Below are 20,663 nucleotides of genomic sequence, written 5' to 3' on the forward strand. Positions count from 1 at the left end.
ACATTAAATTCAATCATTTGGAGAGTTTTTCTTTTATAAAGTAATACGGAATGAAAAACTTGCAATATGAACTACTAAACAAAATTTACTTAACAAATATCAAAGCCTCCACAAATGCTTTCCATAATATTGAAAAACATATACGTGATACTTTTTACAGGGCAACAAATGCCTAATTTGGCACTAGTTCAGGACTAAATCAGAAATGTGGATTTTTGTTTTATTTATTTTTTGTTTTGTTTTATAAAATGAGACAGGGTCCCGCAACGCTGCCCAGGCTGGTCTCGAACTCGTGGGCTCAAGTGATCCGCCTGCCTCAGCCTCCCAAGTGCTGGGATAACAGGCGTGAGCCACCACACCCCGCCAGAAATGTAGATTTCTAATCTAACCTAGATGTGTTAAGAAGGAATCTGAACATTTACCAAACATTTAAATGTCATAAAAGGGCTTACATCGATTTTATCAATATACATAGTTAGTAAAAAAAATAATAATTACATGAGGCTTTTTAAAAAAATATTAATTTATCTAAATTTTGGAAAAATATTGTTCTAACTACCTTTTTCCAGTCTTCTGATGGAATATAATCTTCATCTTCTTCAGATTCTTCTTCTACTTCACTATCTAGAATAAATAAGACACCAATACTATAAAATGACTGCTTATCCTGTCTACATCTACATATTATTTTTACATCTACCATCAAATATTTGGATATGCTCAAAGGTATCTAATGAATTAAGCCAAGATATTTCTAACCAAATAATTAACACCCTATCACTTAAAAAAACAAAACCAAAAAACCATAAACTTTCTACATAATTGTATTCTCATGAAATGATTTCCTATAAAAACTTAGGGGAAAAAACTGATTTAGAATAAAGATAATATTACCTTACTACATATTTCATGACAGTTTATTTTTCTTCAAGTGTTTTTCTTCTTTTTAAAGTAGAGAAATTTAGGTGTATTTATGAATATACCTAAAAAAGGCTAAGAGGCAAAGAAAGTAAAAAATGGAAACTAAGGGAAAGACTATGAGAAACAAAAAGATGACCATGAAACAAACATTTAAAAACAGGGCAAGGAAAAAACAAATACACCCAAAGTCAAGTAGTACATGACACAATTACCATAGTATATTCACTAACACGGACCCTGCATTGCTAAACTAATAACTTACAACAAAATCCATTTACTGTTGAAAAGAATTTCAGACTAAATGAATTCAAAGACCAGTTTAAAAAAATGAGGATTTTAGGTAATACCTAAAATAGTAAAAATTATATTCAAATATTATCAACCAGTAACACTTACTTGTATCAAAATATTTACATCGACGTGGGCGGATTATTTCCTGGGCATCTTGAGAAGCAACAGATTGTGATGGATCATCATTGGAAGACTGAGTTTCATCCTCCTGACCCGATGAATCCTTTATATTCTCCTCCTGTGGAATAATAAATTAAATTTCTTTAAGATGTAAGGAAAACAGTTGCAGATGAAAGACCATAGCATATAAATTTTGTTCTAATATATGCAGAAGACTAAAATGAATATACTACATGTAATATCATCCTCTGCGTTGGGTCCTGCAACAGGAAAAAGTACATTAGCAGAAAAACTGGTATAACTCAATCTGTAGTTTAGTTAATAGCACTGTACCAAGATGTTAACCTTAGCAGAAGTTGAGGTAAGAGTATACAGGAACGTTCTATACTAACTTTAAACCTTTTATAAATCTAAAATTATTTCAAAATAAAGTAAGAAAAATAAACACAAACTGCCAATTAGCCTTTATTATTTAAAAGCAATAGCATTTTTTAGAAAGTTGGTATAAATTAATTAGAATAAGCACTGGAAAAAAAGAAACCTGAAATGACAAGACCAAACTGTTACCTCAGGAGTAGATTACAGGGGATTTCCAATTTTTATATTATGTATTTCTGTAATATCTTAATTTTTAACACTTTTAAAATCAGGAAAAGATTATAAAGACAAGTAATCAAAATATATTAAGAAATTTTAACTTCAACAAGAATAAAGACTACAATCTTAAATATATGTATATAGACTTACTTTATTTTCCCCACTACAGCCACTGTTGTCATCATTATCAGCATCTTCATCATCTTCACCTTCTTCTTCCTCTTCTTCCTCTTCCTCATCTTCTTCAGGTAGTCGAACAGTACTACCATAACCATAAAGGCTGAGAAGTTCATGAATTGGCATGTCGCCTTCCTAAATAATCAAAATAAAAGTTAATCTCTGAATCAGTGATATTCTGATTCCCAGGCTATAATCCACAAATCTGTGGAGTATTCATTCTATACTGAAGAATAAAAGCTGTATTACAAATTCTCGGATCATAAAAAGTAAAACTGAAAATATTTCTGAAACCCAGGAATATCCCAATCTTTTAAGTATTTCTATAAAATGAACCAATTCTAATTGCTGACAACAAGATCTTTAAGTATAATTAAAAAGTGGCCTTGGTCTAACATGGACTATTCTTTTTGCAATCAATTCAGTATATGCACAATGACAGTTAATGCTATGCATGGATGCCCACTCTTAATAAGAGTACCATACTTAATTTGAGGGTGGAGAAATAGAACAATGAGAAATAGACTATAAGTTAACAAACCCAGAAAGGCAGATGAAATTCAGAGCTCAGCCCGAACACATGAAGAAAAAAAAAAAAAAAAAACCACAAACAAACCAGTAGTAATATACAGAAATGATAATGGACTAGATTAACCATATATTCTTTTCTATGGTTATCTCCATTTACATATAAAATCATCTCATGAAATCCTTACCATCTATCATACAGACTTGTTATATTATTTCCATTTCATAGATGCGAAAACAGAGGCTGACAGGTTAAGCATTTCTTCACAAATCACACAAGTTACAAGTAGTAGCGCCAGATTTAAACAGTCTAACTCCAAAAGCCCATATTCATATCAATACACCATGGTGCCTGGGCCAGGGACTTCCCTCAATCCCCACAAAAATCAGACCCGCCATGGATGAAAAAGAAATGTCCATACACAATGAAATGAAATCAGCTTTCTATACAAACTACTCACTCTAACCAGTAAACAAGAAATGCACAGCATCAGGGAAACATAACAGAATTCTGATTATAAAAAGAAAATTTAATCCAAATCATGTGAACATATTATACACTCATGCACACCCACATACAATGCACATGGTCTGAAGCAAAACAGTCAGAAAACAATCAGTTTAGAAGCTAGAAAAAAAGGGTAATCATGAAATAAGACATGGTTTATATTTCTCCAGCAGTCATGGAAAGAAGTCAGTCTAGCTCGTGTGTTAAACACATTGCTACAATGGATATGGGTAAATCAGACTGGATTAGATGATACAATTAACCTGCATCACTCAAAATCCATGTGTGAGAAGAAATTAATGATTATCATTTGAAAAGATTTTCATATGAAGAACTAGGAAGAAACTGTCATCCAAAACTTCTATTTCCCATTACAAATGGATATTCTGGTTATGAATGAGTTTGTGAATCTATTTCTGAAAGATAAATCAATTCCAAGACCCCTAATGATTTGCAGAAGCTACAACCTGAAAAGTGGTAACTTTATCAAGGCAAGGTATTGCCACTCTAGCTAAATAACCAGCTGGCAAACAAATGACTGCTCTGACACTGTGTTTCTCAAAGTACAACACCAACAGTGCTTTAAGTGTTCAAGTATCTGGTCCATGTACCAAGAATCTGGTACAGGACATTGGTATTTGGGAATCTGGGGAGTCAATACTCAGGAACTAAAACAAAACTTCAAAATAAGAGATAGAAGTGTAGTAAGAGAAATATAATGAAAAGGCTAGATTTATTTTTTGAGACAGGATCTTGCTCTGTCACCCAGGCTGGAGTGCAGTGGCATGATCACTGCTCACTGCAGCCTCAACCTTCAAATGATCCTCCCACCTCAGCCTCCCAAGTAGCTGGGACTATACATGTGCACCACCATGCCTGGCTAATTTTTGTATCTTTCATAGAGAAGGGTTTCACCATGTTGCCCAGGCTGGTCTCAAACAGCTGGATGCAAGCGATCTGCCCACCTTGGCTTCCCAAAATGTAGGATTGGAAACATGAGCCACCGTGCCCAGCCTAAAGCTAGTTTTATATACAAGAATAACAAATAGCTGTCATAAAGTATCTTCTATGTGTCAGGCATTTATGATAGATGCTTTGATTTCACTGTCTTTTTCTCTTGCAACAATGAAAGCAGTGTCAAAACACACAATTTCATTAGATCTTTAGAAGTACCAAATGGAGTGCTTGCTACCTTTATTTGCAAATAAGGAAACCAGGCAGAGAAACGTCAGGCACTGATAGAGACTTTATTATAATACCCAGACCTCCTAATCTCAGGTCATGTAACGTTTCTTAAGCTCATATCCTGCACCCCAAAATCAGAAGCAAGTTTAGCAACTGATCACTATTGTGAATAAAAGCCACTGAAGTCACTAGTATGAATAAGGGCCCTAAAAGGAAAAAAACATAAGCGTAACAGTTTGCAACTGAAATTTACATAAGCCTTAAGAGTTCATGAAAAGCTTGTTTCATTATTTATTTGATCCTCAAAACTATCCTGTTAACTACTACCTTGAATTTTTATAACTGTGTTATAACTAATCCTTTGAAACCACACAGCTAATTACACAGCCATGCTCTATTTTGAACTCATCTTCTGACAAGATCATGGTACTTCATTCACTCCAAAAAAAGAGGTGTATTATCAACCAAATAAATGCCCTCAGGCTCTCTACCATTGGTCTGTCTTATTAAGGGTATCAGAATTACCTTGAGGGCTTACTAAAACGGGCTGCTGAGCCTCACCCAAGTTTCTGACCTAGTAAGTCTCCAGTGAGGCCTGAGTATCTGCAATTAAAACAAAACAAAACAAAACAAAACAAAACAAAAAACCTCAGGTGATGCTAATGCTGCTGGTATGAGACTACCTTGAAAACCACTGATCTCACAGGTCTGGGATAAGATACCTGCAAATCACCCTTTCCAATGGGAGGTAATAAAGCTTGAACATTAACTTTAATTAAGCTTATCATATGACATATGATATCCAGCTCAAATATTTGTCAAAAGGATAGGTGACATACTAACTACATGGAAAAAGAATTTTTCTTTTTTAACCATTATCAAGAATGTAGAATGTCTGACAATCATAGATTAAGGTTTTTCCCTCCTGGATATACAGATGAGAAGTGTGACTCACTTTGTAAAAATTCATTTCTCAGGCCAAGCGCAGTGGCTTACGCCTGTAATCCCAGCACTTTGGGAGGCTGAGGCTGGCAGAACATTTGAGGTCAGGAGTTCGAGACCAGCCTGGCCAACAAGGCAAAACCCCATCTCCACTAAAATTACAAAACAATTAGCCAGGCATGGTGGTGCACACCTGTAGTCCCAGCTACTCAGGAGGCTGAGGCAGGAGAATTGCTTGAACGCAGGAAGCAGAGGTTGCAGTGAGCTGAGATCGTGCCACTGCACTCCAGCCTGGGTGACAGAGTTGAGACTCTGTCTCAAGAAAAAAAAAGGAAAAAGGAAAAACAAAAAAATTCATTTCTCAAAGAAAAATTCTCCAACACCTCCAATATTGACTAAGCAGAGAACAGAGAGTGTCAAAAGTAGCCTGATCACAGTGCATTTAGAGGGGAAATGCTTGAATTACAATCGTAATAGAACTGGCACAGATGGAGAAAAGTCATTCAAGTCAGAGCAAATGACAAATGTACGGTACAGAAACAAAAATGAATAAGCCAGTCACCCTGATTAGAGCAGACATACCATTTACAGTAACTAAAAAAAAAAAGTATCATTTCAGAAGGCCATACATTACTGAAAGATCAGTTATAGATTAATGAAAGTCAGGATTACTATTTTTACCTACTTTCTCTAGTTTTACATAATTTTTAAAGGCTTCTGTTATACTCCTGACTCAATTTGAGCGTATTGAATAGTTACTGACACTCTGGAAGTATTTAGGGGAAATTACACACACAACAAAACACTCAACGTGAACTTAGGCAGGGGAAGATTTAGTTTGCTTGCCAAGTGGGAATCCACTGCTCTCATTCACTACACATTCACCTGTATTATGATCAGAACCTAAATTAAATTAGTGGTTGTGGAAAAGAAAAAATTGAAGAGATGCAACAGGATTCAACCAGGGATTAGGAGAGATGGAGGTCCTGGTGATGCTGAATCCCTGGTTCCATATATTCCTTGTACCCAACTACACTTTCATATACCTTCTAATAGTTTATTTTTACACAACGTTATTTTTAGATGGGCTTTATCACATGGAAAAAAAATACCCTTACTTATTCAATCAAGAAAATGCTTACTTATGCTGGGTGCAGTGGCTCACACCTGTAATCCCAGTACTTTGGGAGACTGAGGGGGCCAGATCACTTGAGGTCAGGAGTTCAAGACCAGCCTGGCCAACATGGTGGAACCCCAACTCTACTAAAAATACAAAAGTTAGCCAGGCATGGTGGTGCGGGCACGTAATCCCAGCTACTCAGGAGGCTGAGGCAGGAGAACTGCTTGAACCCAGGAGGCAGAGGCTGCAGTGAGCTGAGATTGTGTCACTGCACTCCAGTCTGGGCAACAGAGTGAGACCCTGTCTCACGAATATTAAAAAAAAAAAAAAAAAAAAAGAAAAAGAAAATGCTTACTTACTAGTATTAAACTTGTAACTCAAGCTGTCACCCAATATCAAGTGAGTAATATCAGCTTAGTAAGCAACAAAGAAAAAATCATCACCACCAAAAATACAAGTTGAAGCACGACAGTATAAAAAGTCTCTTATTTAATCTAAGGTAAAAGTGAAAATCTTGCAGCAAACTCTGGGCCACAACTATAATAAAAATCAGAATCAATTTTGCTGAGGAATCCTGTTTCAAATTGCAATAGCATGTATTTGTGTTCCTGCTTTGTGCTAACTGAAGTAAAGATTTAGCAAGCATAAACAAGCATCATGTAAGGATTATTTATTATTTCCCCTCCAAGCCTCTCCTACTCTCTACTTCTGTACTTGTCTTCTCACACGAAATGTTCTTTCTTCCATTCCAAGCACTTATTTTTCTTGAAAGTTCACCTCCTTGACCACAGTAGCTGACATAATTGGAATAACTGTATTCCCTGGCCATAGATTTGGAGTGGACACATGACCCAAGCTTGTCCATACTTTGTTTCTGGAGTTTTATCAACAGCAACTTAAGAAAGAAGCATAGACTATCTCAAGTAGTAAATGTGGGAGACCTACAAACTGACAGCATCCTATGAAGAAAGTTGGTCTGAAAAGACAAGTCAGGTGGGACACGGCTCACGCCTGTAATCTTAGCACTTTGGGAGGCCAAGGTAGGCAGATCACTTGAGCTCAGGAGTTCAAGACCAGCCTGGGCAACATGGCGAAACACCGTCCCTGTAAAAAATACAAAAAGAATTAGCTGGGTGTGGTAGTGCATGCCCGTAGTCCCAGCTACTAGGGGGGCTGAGGCAGGAGGATGGCTTCATCCAGGGAGGCTGAGGCTGCAGTGAGCCAAGATCGCACTGCTGCACTCCAGCCTGAGTGACAAAGTGAGACCCTGTCTCAAAAACAAAAATAGGTAAACCATGTAGAAAAGCAGAAATAGAGAAAATAAATTCTGGTGGCACTTGAGTCCCTGGGAGCAGATATATCCCTCCTTTAATGAAGTTCCATGAGACTTACATGAAATTCTTCATTTTGTCTAACCTAGTTTGAGGTTAGACTGTCTGTAATCTAGTTACAGACAGATTTCTGTCTCTGCACCCCCAAATTCTGATGCTATGAACAGTAATGATATCGTGTAACGCAAATATTCCGTTATTTCCCTCTGAAAAAAGATTTCAGGATGAATAAAACTTGGCCAAAAGTAGTATACTATTATACCAGGGCCTGTCAGTCACCTGTTCCAGAGAATTTCTAATTAGTTTATATTACCAAAGTCTGCATTCTACCAGTTATTCAAGGGCTTACTTCAACTTAAATTGAAACATCACAATAAAGTGGCACAGTGTTTTATTCCCATTCACGTAAGTGTTAAAAGAGTATAAAAAGGCGAGAACAGAGTGAAAGAAAAAATTATGTGTCAAGTTGTACATTTTCAGTTATAGGTCAGAGACTTTTTTGACAATCTTATGAATGACATTAACTACTAAGATTTATTTTGTGTTTATTATGTGCCAAATATTATGTTAAGCGCTTTAGATATATTATTCTTGTAATAACATCTGAAGTTTAACAATGTTAAGTAACCTATCCTAAGTCCCACACTGAAATAAGTAGTAGAGCTGGATTACAAACCCAGGCAGTCTAACTCACTGCTTTACACTGCCCTTCTGTACATATGCATATATACTGCCTTCTTCAAAATCTAACGTCAGGTTAAGTATACAGCATCCTGTTACAATGTGAAATAAGAGGGCTGATAAACTGTGAGAAATAAGGAAAGTGGGCATAGTACATGATGAATAAAAATACAGGAATGTAGCCAGGCACGGTGGCATGCACTTGCAGTCCTAGCTACTCAAGAGGCTGAGGCGAGAGAAAGGCATGAACGCAGGAAGTTAAGGATGCTTGAGCTATGACTGCACCACTGCACTCCAGCCAGAGTGACAGAACGAGACCCTGTCTCTAAAAAATTAAATTAAAAAAAAAAAAAACAGGAATACACACTATATTTGCAGACTGTATTTTAAGAAATGAGTTGTCTTACACTGTAACAAAAGGAAGGGCAATCATGTCTGCATAAGCTAAAGGAAGGCTGGCTGAAAGTGGGAGAAATGGACTTCTTAAAAACATAAACCGACCAGACTCGGTGGCTCACGCCTATCATCCCAGCACTTTGGGAGGCCGAAGTGGGAGGATTGCTTGCACACAGGAGTTCAAGACCAGCCTGGGCAACAGAGCAAGACCCTATCTCTACAAAAAATAAAAAATTAGCCGGGCATAGTGGTGCACACCTACAGTCCCAGCTACGTGGGAGGTGAGGCAGGTGGATCACATGAGCCTGGGAAGGTGACAGAGTAAGACCCTGTATCAAAAAGGATAAACACTATATACTATATCTCAAGTTCAGCCTGCCCTAATTTCAAGACAATAGGGTAAAGTTATCAAACACTAACATATTATAAGGTTGGAGTGGCATTCAACTCCTAGCTGCAGAAGAGGTGCTAGTTCCTAGCTCCTTCTCCCTCACATCAGGAGGTTAGTCATTAAGAAATGGCAGATGCTCACCTTCAAGTCAGGGCCATTTGGTGGATGTAGATAGTACTCTTACACCTGTTGTATCAAAACTGACTTACCAATAAAATGCTAATGAAGATAGGAAGAAGGAAAGAGGCAGATTTCCAGCCAAAAAGGCCTAAGGGACCACATCCAGACTGAACTAGAGAGATGGTTCCTAAGGTAACCAATCTCTTGGGGCTGGGGCTTGAGTAGAAGATAAAACTATATAGGAATGAAGGCACTGAACTCTTCTTTATAATCCTCACACTGAGATTTCTTTTCTATCTATATAATTAATGTTGCGTGTATACTTCAAAATACTGCAATCTCTCACATTTTAATCACACATTTTAATTATTCTCTAGCTCTGGATGGAACACATCTAGCACTTTAAAAGTATATATTAAATACTGATACTGTTATAGTGTGATTTTTATAAAATATATCTAAATATATAAATATATTGCAATCTTGATCTTTGTTTTCCCAAATGGACTGCCACAATTGTGCCCATTTAGAGTCTCTGAGTTTAAAGAGTTCATTTGGAAAACAGAGTTAAACTCGAGTGTTTCTATTTGTAGCAAACAAAAGTGTATCTATGGCCAGGTGCAACAGCTCACGCCTGTAACCCCAGCACTTTGGGAGGCTGAGATGGGCAGATCACTTGAGGCCAGGAGTTCGAGACCAGCCTGGGCAACATGGTGAAACCTCATCACTATTAAAAATACAAAAATTAGCTGGGCTTGGTGTCACATGCCTGTAATCCTAGCTACTCAAGAGGCTGAGGCAGGAGAATTGCTTGAACCCAGGAGGTGGAGGTTGCAGTGAGCCGAGATCGGGCCACTGCACTCCAGCCTGGGCAACAGAGTGAGACTCTGTCTCAAAAAAACAAAACAAAACAAAAGTCTATTTATTTACTATGAGAATGATTCTGACATTCCCTCTAAGATCACTAATCACTACAATAAATAATAACCTATACACCCAATTTTATTAAAACACTTAACTATCTTTTATATTGTCATAATCCATGCATACAAATGTAACAATACACATCAAAACTTCTTTCGAGTTAGTTTTCACTGAAAAATTCTAGAATTCAAATTGAATGAACTTAAAACCACATGCTATACAGTTATTGATATTTCCTGAATGAATGTCAGAGTTCTGCCACAATACATCAAAAATTCATTTCATGCAACCAAGGTGTAAGGTGAAAAACACTTTATCAATCCCTGACATAACTAATGTTTTGCTTCTATAAAAGCAAATCAATAATCAACACAACAAAATCTTATTCACTTTTTAAATAAACACAACAAGGATTTTGTTTGGTTCATACCTAAAGAGTTAATAACTCTAGGAAATCCAACAAATTGGCCCGGAAATATTGCTTAGCTTCAGGTTATAGATGAAAAGCATTCTATGCTACTTAAAGCTTTAATTGTTTCTGGGAGAAGTCAGAGAAGAATCTGAGAAGGTATAAGGCTGTCTAGTTGAAAGGATGATAAAGGATTGGTTCAAGTGTCTTTTTTTCCCTATCTCTATAAATAATTCTATTTTAACTTCTATTTCCTAAGGCAGGGTCACTTGAAAGCAAGTTTTAAGGCACTATATGGGGCTGGGGAAAGGAATAGGAGAGAAAAACAGGAAAAGGCAATGATATAACCAAAATTTTAGCACAGCCCATTAGTAATTTTCTACTAATTAAATGTAATAAATATCTCATTTTCTGAAATAGAAAAAAATCACTCTAACTCATAACCCATTATGAAAACTGTACTTATTTCCTCTTGCTAATTAGTATTTTAGCTAATATAGAAGACAGAAAATGCAAGATTTTATTACTGTACCTTTTATCCCACAGATGGCTATTCAGAAGCAAAAAATATAAAGTGATAGATCTTCTCTGAATATACGCAAACTGAAAATAATTGTCTTCTCACTTCACAAATACATGAAGTGACTGTGATTGTTAAATCAACTGTTTCCCTTATAACTGTTTTTGAATCGCTTCCCAGCCTCCTACTTTTAAACAATAGTTCTGACTTCAAGTTCTTCAAGTGCCCTGTTTTCAGACACACAGTCTCTGAATAATAAAACAGGGTAAATAGTAGTAACATTTTTACTCTGTCACCCAGGCTGGGGAGCAGCAGTGCTATCATAGCTCACTGCAGCCTCGGATTCCTGGGCCCCAGCAATCCTCCCACCTGAGCCGCATGAAGTGTTGGGCCTACAGGTGCATGCCACCATGCCTAATTAACTTTTTTAAAAAATTTTTTGCAGAGATGGGGGTCTCACTATGTTGCCCAGGCTGGTCTTGACCTCCAGGCCTCAAGTAATCCTCCTGCCTTGGCCTTCTGAAGTACTGAGATTATAGGTATAAACCACTATGCCCAGCCCTTCATATGCTTTTTAACCCATTCTTGAAAGACTTTTGTGATAGCCAATATACACCTTTGACACATTAAATTATTCAGACATTGTGGATTAAGTCAGCTGTAATCACTAAATGATCTAATCCCAAAGCCAGCTCTAATCCCACAATGGGAACACCTGACAAGATTTGAATAAACAGTAACAGAACTCCTTTTTGAGCTCTTTACATGTATACGTTAAAAAGTTACAAACTAAAATTATGAGACATAGGTCTTTATTACCATAAAAGTATAAGCATTCATTTTTCATGACATTATGTATTCCAAATCCTTAAAGACTGGCACTATGTCTTATTTCTTACGTTCTTTTTATCATGGAGTACAGGAAATCATATGCATGATAAATTTTATTAGAACATACCAGACTGATATATCCATTCATTCATACAATACTTTTGAGTGAACACTCTTGCAAGGTACCATGAAATACACTGGTGAATAACAGTCATTTTATTTCATTTTATCTTCTCAAAACCAGTGGAGGTACAGACAATAAATTAAACAAACAATTACAAATTGTGTCCTAACACTAAAGAAAGCATTGAATAGGAGACAGTGGTTAAAAAAAAAATAAAAATAAAACAAAAAACTAATTAAAAGCTAATTAGGGGACAGGAAAGGCTGCTATTCTGAGGAGGCAACACCGAACCCAGAGGATAAGGAGCCGGCCTTGGGATGCACATACCAGAGTGAGAATGAGCTGAAAACCCTTGAAGCAGAAGAAACTCGCCTATTTAACAACAAAAGCAGCTAGTGTGGCTATAACAGAGGTAGTGTGATACACGGGTAAGAGGCCATTATCATGCAGGTGGCCTTGCTGGCCTGGTTGAGGAGTTTGGGTTTTCTTTGGATATAACAGGAAGCTGGGAGGTTGATATAAATTGATTTACATTGTGAAAAGAAGATCACAGCTGCTGGGTGGAAATGTATCAGGAGAAAGATGGTAAAAGAGGAAATGGGGAAACCAGTTAGGAAGCTACTGCAATAGTCTAGGCTAGAAAGAATGGTAATCTAGGCAGCAATGGATCAAGAGTTGGCTAAGGGATATTCTTGTGGATACAAATGATAGGTTTATTTAGAAATAAGATATTGAAAGAGAAGGAAAATGACTCACTGGTTTCTGACTTAGGCAACAGGGTAAATAGTAGTACCACTTTTTACTGATAGGACAGGAAAAGAACAAGTAGAGAAAAAAACAACAGTCAATAGTTCTGTTTTGGACATTTATAATTTAGAGATGTCCATTCAGTTAAGCAAGCAGAAATGAGCAAGCAGAAATGTCAAGGTGGACAAACAAAACTGGAGACAGGAAATAGGTTAATGCTAGAAATATAAACTAAAGAATACTAAGGATATAGACACCAAGGGAATAAATTAAATCACACAGCTTAGTGATTTTCAAATTTGGTGTACATATAATGCCAACTTACTTAATGAAGATGTGGATCTGAACCCCACCTCCAGAGATTCTGATTCAGTATGCCGGGGGAGAGGTCCAAAAATCTGCTTTTTAAAATAAGTACATGGTTGATTCTGATGCAACTGACCCTCATACTACATTTTGAGGAGCACTGATCCAGACAGAGACAGGAGAGAAAAAAAGAAGGTCCAAACTGAGAACTACAAACTGCCAACATGTAAACCTTGAGTAAGGGAAGAAGAGTCTGCAAAAGATACTGAATAGAAACAAAAAGATAAAGAAAACCAGACAGTGGTGTACTCCAGAATTCAAGTAAAAGAAGGGAGTGTTAAACTATATTGAATACTGCTGAGAAAAAGTAAGGTAGTGAGAGAAAAGTGAATATAACAATGGATGTAACAAGGAAAGTTCACTGGTCACCTTGATAGGAAGAGGTGGAGATAATCTAGAGCACTTTATGTAGTGAATGGAAAATGATATTTCAAGAATTTTTGGCTCTGAAGGAGAATAAGTAAAAGATACGGTAACTGGGGAAGGACAAAGGATATATAAGAGGCCGTGTAGAGTCCTTTTATAGTCCATTTTTGACCAGACCTTTTATAGCAGAATCATTTAACAGTCTATGTTTTACCAAAGTAACTATGTGAATTCTGTTATTCACATAATAAAAGTTATTGTTTTTAAAAGCCTTTCATTTCAAACTTTAAATATCCCACCTATGATCACACAAAATTTTTCAGTCATTAATATATAACACAACTTCTCTCCTAATCAGAGAATCAAAATTTCAGATCTTCCCTTTCCACAAAAAAGTCATAACCAATTCATACCCTAGCTCTACATGTTATTTACCCTTGCAAGATCTTCTATTTCAGAGCTGAAGTTTGTTTCTCCTTCCATCATTTCTTCCTCTTCTAATGTTCGTTCATCATCAAAATCATGAACCAGCATGTCAGCTGATGGATCAAATTCATGGTCATCTGATGTTGCTGAACCTCCTGGTAAGGAATATTTCAAAAAGTTTGGTAAACCAAATTAAGTGGATCTTATTAATATTAAAGTATATATTTTTATTTGATGCTGGATGTAAGTCAAAAGTACCAAGAAAAAGCTACGCACAGCAACTATTATGTATTGCTTTTTAATAGTTACAACAGCAAAATGGGAGGAAAATGTTTATAGCTTTAAAAGTGTTTATAATGTTATAAATATGAAAAAATTGTAAATAATAAATGGTCATATCAAATAAGAACAGGCTTTTCGTGTGGAAAAAAGTCACAATTCTTTTTTTTCTTCTTCTTCTTTGAGACAGGGTCTCGCTCTGTCCCAGGCTGGGGTGCAGCTACTGCAGCCTCGACCTCCTAGGGTCAAGTGATCCTTCTACCTCAGCCTCCAAAGTAGCTGGGACTATGACCACAACACACAGCTAATTTTTTAATATTTTTTTGGTAAAGGCAGGGTCTTGCTATGTTGCCCTGGCTGGTCTTGAACTCCCAGGCTCAAGCAATCATCCTGCCTTGGCGTCCCAAAGTCCTGGGATTACAGGTGTACCTGGCCCTAAAAATCACAATTCTTAACCATTTGATTAATGTTTGATAGAACCAATGAGTATGAACTCCTCTGGCCCATGAGGAGACTGTAAGTCAGCCCTCCATGTCCATGGCTTCTGTGTCTGTGGATTCAACCAACAGCAGATTGAAAATATTCAGAGAAAAAACAAAAACAAAAAAACCTCTGTCTTCAACACGTACAGGCGTTTTTCCTTGTCATTATTCCCCAAACAACACAGTATAACTATTTACATAGCGTTTACCTATATTAGGTATTCTATATCTATATACACACACCAGATTATTTAAAGCATATAAGAGAAATGTGCATAGGTTACACGCAAATACTATGCCATTTTGTGTCAGGGATTTGAGCATCCACAATTTTGGTATCTGAGGGAGGTTTACAGATATCGAAGGATGACTATATAGTCATGTGAAATATACAGTCATCTGAATACACAGTCTAGTGAAGACACAGCTTCACTCAAACATTATTATTCTATAAGTACTTCCTTGAAAATACATTCTAGTGGCTGCATGTAGTTGCTCATGCTTTAATACCAGCACTTCACAAGGCCAAGAAGGGAGGATCACCTGAGCCTAAGAGTTTGAGACCAGCCTGGGCAACATAATGAGACCCCGTCTCTACAAAAAATTTAAAAATTAGCTGGGTGTGGTGCTGTGTGCCTGTCATCCCAGCTACTCACGAGGCTAAGGCAGGAGAAGTGCCTGAGCCACGGAGGTCAAAGCCACAGTGAGTCATGATCACACTACTGCATTCCAGCCTGGGAGACAGAGCGAGGCCCGGACTTTAAAAAATAAAAAAAAAAATTTAAAAAAATCTAATATTTGAGTAGCTGTCCTTAACTTAGTGGATTTTGATCAGAAATAACGCAAAAGACTGAGTAGAAGAGCAAAATTTATTAAAACTGCATAGAGAACTCCTATCAAAGGTATTAAAAATAATCTAGTCTAATAAACATGTCTAACTGACATGTGGTTGGGGAATATTGCTGGACCCTATAGGGTCAAGCTTTGTAATAGTAGAGTGCAAAGGCTGGGCATACATAGTCTGTAAAATATTGTCTGTAAAATATTGTACTACATTGGCAGTAGTAAAACTTGGGGATATTTTACAGACTATGTAAAATATCCCCAAGTTTTACTACTGCCAATGTGGACCTAGATTTGCAAAAACATTGTTTACTAATAAACAAATGAGTTACTGAACATTGAAAAAATTAGCAATTTTTAAAGTTTTAACTGTTGATGGTTAGACATTAATAGATGTACCTATTCTTTCATTTCACGCCAGAAAGATAAACAATAAGTAAAGCAAAGAGATAGAGCTGACTTCTTGAAAATCCAACTATTATGAATAAGGGAGTGCCCAAAGCTTAGGGTTCTTCAGTTACTCACAATAATTTTCAAAAGAATCATTTTTTTGAGTGCTTACTATATGCCAGATACTATGTTCAAGCATGTCATATACATTATCTCAATTAATCTTCAAATAATCCTACGAAGTAGGTATTACCATCCCATTTAAAGAGGAAAAAATAAATAAAAACTCAAGGCTTAGAGATTTTAAGTAGCAAGTCTAAACTTACAAAGCCAGTAGATGGCAAAGACGGAATTTGAATCCTGGGTATACTAATCCTAACACCTATGCTTTTATTGGACTCCAAGCCTCCTGTAAATTATTTTAGTATACTGCCTCAAAGAATACTTAAGGAGAGTCTATGTACTAAGACGAGTGAATGCAAGCCAGGTCACATGGCAAAGCACTTAACATCATTGTGCCCTTTCAGAAGCATCAGAAAATATTGGTATTAGGCCAGGCGCAGTGGCTCATGTCTGTAATCCCAGCACTTTAGGAGGCCAAGGCAGGAGGACTGCTTGAGCTCAGGGGTTCAAGACAAGCCTGGGCAACACAGTGAGACCTCATCTCAAAAAAGAAAGGAAGAAACGAGGAAAGGAGGAAAGGAAACGAAAGGAAACGAAACTAAACGAAAGGAAAGGAAAGGATAGTAAGGAAAGGAAAGGAACTGATATTAAATAGAAAATAACTAAAAACATAATTGTATGCCAAATCAGATACCTTATACCAGATTATAGTAAAAATGAGTTATTAACACTTATCAAAGTTTTAGAATAATTTAAATAAAAACATTTAGAAAAGCATATTATCTTAATTTTCTTCCAGAAATTAAGAAAAGCTTAGTACAATTTTAGCAGTGCATCTTAGTACTGCTTGAGGCAATGGACACAAGGGTTCCACAGGAGCACAATCTGAGAAACATTAATATAGGTGTAGTTTTCTGTCCCAATCCTTTTCTCTTTTGAGTTTTCAAGAGAAAACTCTCCTCAAACTTTTTAGTTCACCCAGGAATCTTCTGGGATACTGAGTAGTCAGTAATCATGTATCCCTACAAATGATGCTATACTTTTCTCCCTTGTAGGCAGAAAGACCCTAAAAAATCCCCACACCATCCCTTTGTATACTATTATCCAATCAGAATATAATTGTAATTAGACACAGGTATAATCAAAAATAATTATGCTTAATTCTTTGTTACACTTGTTATACTCTATTGACTTTAAAAAAAAATCAAGTTCATAGGTATATAGCATCAAAGCATGTGTTATAACTCACCTGAAGTCCATTTTTTGTTATTATTTGCAAAGCCAATTATATATGAAGACTTGCCATTTCACTCCCTTATTACATCAAATAACAAAGTGTAGGTGAACTACTTCCTGTCTCACTCCAATTCCTTTCCCTACCTGCACACTACGCTTTTTTCTATAAACTTTCAATTTTCAGTTTTTCTCTTTCCTTAATCTGACCTGTTCTATCTGACTTCTTTTTGCCTTGTTCCTTAGAACCAACTAACCATCTTATTCTTGTCAATAGCTAGACCCACCATTAGGCTGTCTCCTAGGAAAAAAAAAAAATCCCAATAATAAATCATTAGAGGTAATGGCTCTGGTGCTTTGTATAAATTAAGTATTTTGCATCAGAGTTAGGCAAATGTGACTGCTTTGTCATGAAATCCTATCCTACTGCAGAAAAGGTACCTTACATCTTTTCAAAGGTAAATTCAGTTTGTATCATGTCTACTCATTTAATCACTTTTTAAATTATCTTCACCTCCATTAATTCCCCACCTCTAATGGCTACTAGTCTTACAGGTAAAAAGCCTTACATTGTGCCTCTACTTTGTCTTACACTGGTGGAGACTACAGACAAAGCAATTAATGTGGTCATGTGACTATTATTACTAGCATTGACTGCAAAGTACAGATGCTACAAAGGATATAGCCTTTTCATCAGGGGACCGAAAAATTTTTTACATGAGTATTTCTAATTTTCTCTACCAACTTTTATAACTGGCTGTAATTAACATTATTTATAAGAACAATAAACACTGCCCTGGGCAGAAGCCTCAAATGACAAATACTGTCTAACTCAAAAGATCTATTTCAGTCTGAAAACAGGCTGAAGAAATATAAACATTCAATCTGTTAAGTATTCAACAAGTAGCAAAGCTATCAAAGACTTTTTTTTTTTTTTTTTTTTGAGAGAAGGAGTCTCGCTCTATAGCTCAGGCTGGAGGGCAGTGGCATGATCTCAGCTCACTGCAACCTTCACCTCCCAGGTTAAAGGATTCCCCCACCTCAGCCTTCCGAGTAGCTGGGATTACAAGCATGTGCCACCATGCCTGGCTAATTTTCGTATTTTTAGAAGAGACGGGATTTCACCATGTTGGCCAGGCTAGTCTCAAACTCCTGACCTCAAGTGATCCATCCGTCTTGGCCTCCCAAAGTGTTGGGATTACAGGCGTGAGCCACTGCACCTGGCCAACATTTGTATGCTTCAAACTCCATTATTCTTCCAGTTCAGCCTAGGCTGATTCAAATGTAATGGAAACTGAGAAAGCCATTTACTAATATCGCTTTCTGAGTAATTATTTTATGTATCTATGTACTATCGGATGAATGCCTCAAAAATTCATCAGAAATATCTAAATCTCCTCAGTTTTATTTGCAATATCACAATACTATAAGAAACAAGTAGGATCTATTTTTTCTATGAAAAGAATTTCTGCGTTTGAAAAAAAAAGTCGGAAATAATTCCATGTCCTAAAAATGAATATGGTGATCTAACACTTATCTAAGACCAGATTACTCCCTATCTTAACCATCCAGCATATACTTATAGAACAGAAAGTTCAAAAAAAATTGAGTTTCAGAAATGCACAAAGCCTAATGTACTTTACTCTCAAGCATATTAAAAAGAGTAAGATGCTTTCAGCTGAAATCAAAAGGACAAAATCAACGTCAGCTGAGCACACTAGTCATTTAAAAGGGATGTAGATGTGATCTAGTCCAATCCTCAGAGTCCAGTGATTCATGTTCATAGAAAGGACCTTGCACTATGAAAACAGGCTTATTTTATGTTAAGCATTTTTAAAAGCTTTCTTCCTAAAACTTTAAACACAGAAAGGTGATTGCTTCAATAATCTGGAAAATTCAGTAATACAGAATACATCATATCTAAGTATTCAATACATGTGAGATGTTTTCAAATAAAACATTACTATGCCTCAGAGGGTTCACTTTCTCACTCTTCTATATTGGACTACTCTTTAACCCACATATCCCATGCAGAAGGCAGTCCCATTTCTCTTGACAGTCACTGGACACGGAGGATAAAAGACTAGTACTTGACTCTTTCCTCACTGCTTCAACTCCAATGAATTACTGCCATGTAGAACTACTGTACCCAGTGGTGCCAGAACATGGGAACCCTAAATCCAGATTTCATATATAAAATATTCTTAAAGATCACTACAGTGGACAAACAAAAATTTGTGGCACAGATCTGATTCAAAGATCACAGGTTTGCAATCTCTAAGATAGGAAAAAATGAATATGTACTGTATTTGAGAAAGAATACAAAAATCCTAGATGTGTGGTCAGAACCTAAAACTTGATCCTATTCAAATCTAAGAATGATTTCCTTATTTAGAATATTCCTTATTTACATTAAATATTCACTTGTTGAATCGTTTGCTTACTTTATTCTTCCCCTCCCTCTGTAATGCACTAACAATTTTTTCTCAAATAAAAATACTTTGAAATCCCTACACAAGCAAATATTTCTAAGCTAATGATTCCTTTTTAAAAAGCACAATTTATATATATACTACAAGTCAAACAATAATACAAAACTGTGAGAAATACATACGGCAACTCACCAAAAAAAAAAAAGAAAACCCAAAAATAGTCATTTTTAGGATGAAATCACAGTAGCCTCACCTGTACTTTCATGGGCAGTCAAACATTTCATCCATTTCTTTTTCCCCAGAGAAAAGAAGCATTCAGAAGAAAAGCAAGTCAGATAATAGTCTAACTCCTCTAGTCTTTATGCAACTAGTAGGACAAATGTTACTCAAATCGAGATTATAAAAAATATGGAAAATACTTACCTGGACTTGAAGATTCAACAGATGGCTGAGAAGGGGAGAAAAGAGGAAAAATTAGTATTTCTGTATAATGTATCTTCATAAACATTACCGAAATTATTCAATGACTACTATGATGCCAAAAACTACAGTAAGTTTTAATGTCTGCATTTTCTAAGACAAACTAAAACTTCCCATATACTCCCTTCCCTTTCATTATATTTAATCATAAAGAAAAATTCCAAACACTCCTGAATCCAGAAATAAAGACAATAGTATAGAATTCAGATTTTAAAGGTACATGTGGGCTTCATAACATATGTGGTTTAAGTAGTATGATTTTAGATCTTGGAATTTTCTGAAATAGATTTTCTCCTATCAACACAGAACTATGAACAAAGTTTGCTATCAAGCTGGTCTCCGACTTAAAAGAAGTGAGTGTAAGATGGGAGACAGAAACA

At 36.3% G+C, this 20,663-nt stretch overlaps 1 protein-coding gene across 8 annotated transcripts in view; it reads right to left on the reverse strand.

Annotated features, from left to right (window-relative positions):
* MIER1 (MIER1 transcriptional regulator) overlaps nt 1–20,663 on the reverse strand; it is a 62,628-nt gene that overhangs the window by 27,286 nt on the left and 14,679 nt on the right. For 6 of the 8 annotated variants that reach the window (XM_031011789.3, XM_055350384.2, XM_063697845.1 and 3 more), the window contains 5 exons: nt 20,227–20,251; nt 14,031–14,176; nt 2,080–2,241; nt 1,318–1,450; nt 560–624 (listed from right to left, as the gene is read on the reverse strand). In XM_031011789.3, coding sequence (XP_030867649.1) covers nt 560–624; nt 1,318–1,450; nt 2,080–2,241; nt 14,031–14,176; nt 20,227–20,251 — 531 coding nt within the window. Of the gene's footprint in view, nt 1–559; nt 625–1,317; nt 1,451–2,079; nt 2,242–13,188; nt 13,981–14,030; nt 14,177–20,056; nt 20,094–20,226; nt 20,252–20,663 lie in introns of those variants that run through there. The other 2 variants (XM_031011787.3, XM_055350387.2) reach the window with 2 other exon arrangements.

Source organism: Gorilla gorilla, chromosome 1 (genome assembly GCF_029281585.2).
Source record: "Gorilla gorilla gorilla isolate KB3781 chromosome 1, NHGRI_mGorGor1-v2.1_pri, whole genome shotgun sequence".
Lineage (NCBI taxonomy): Eukaryota > Metazoa > Chordata > Mammalia > Primates > Hominidae > Gorilla > Gorilla gorilla.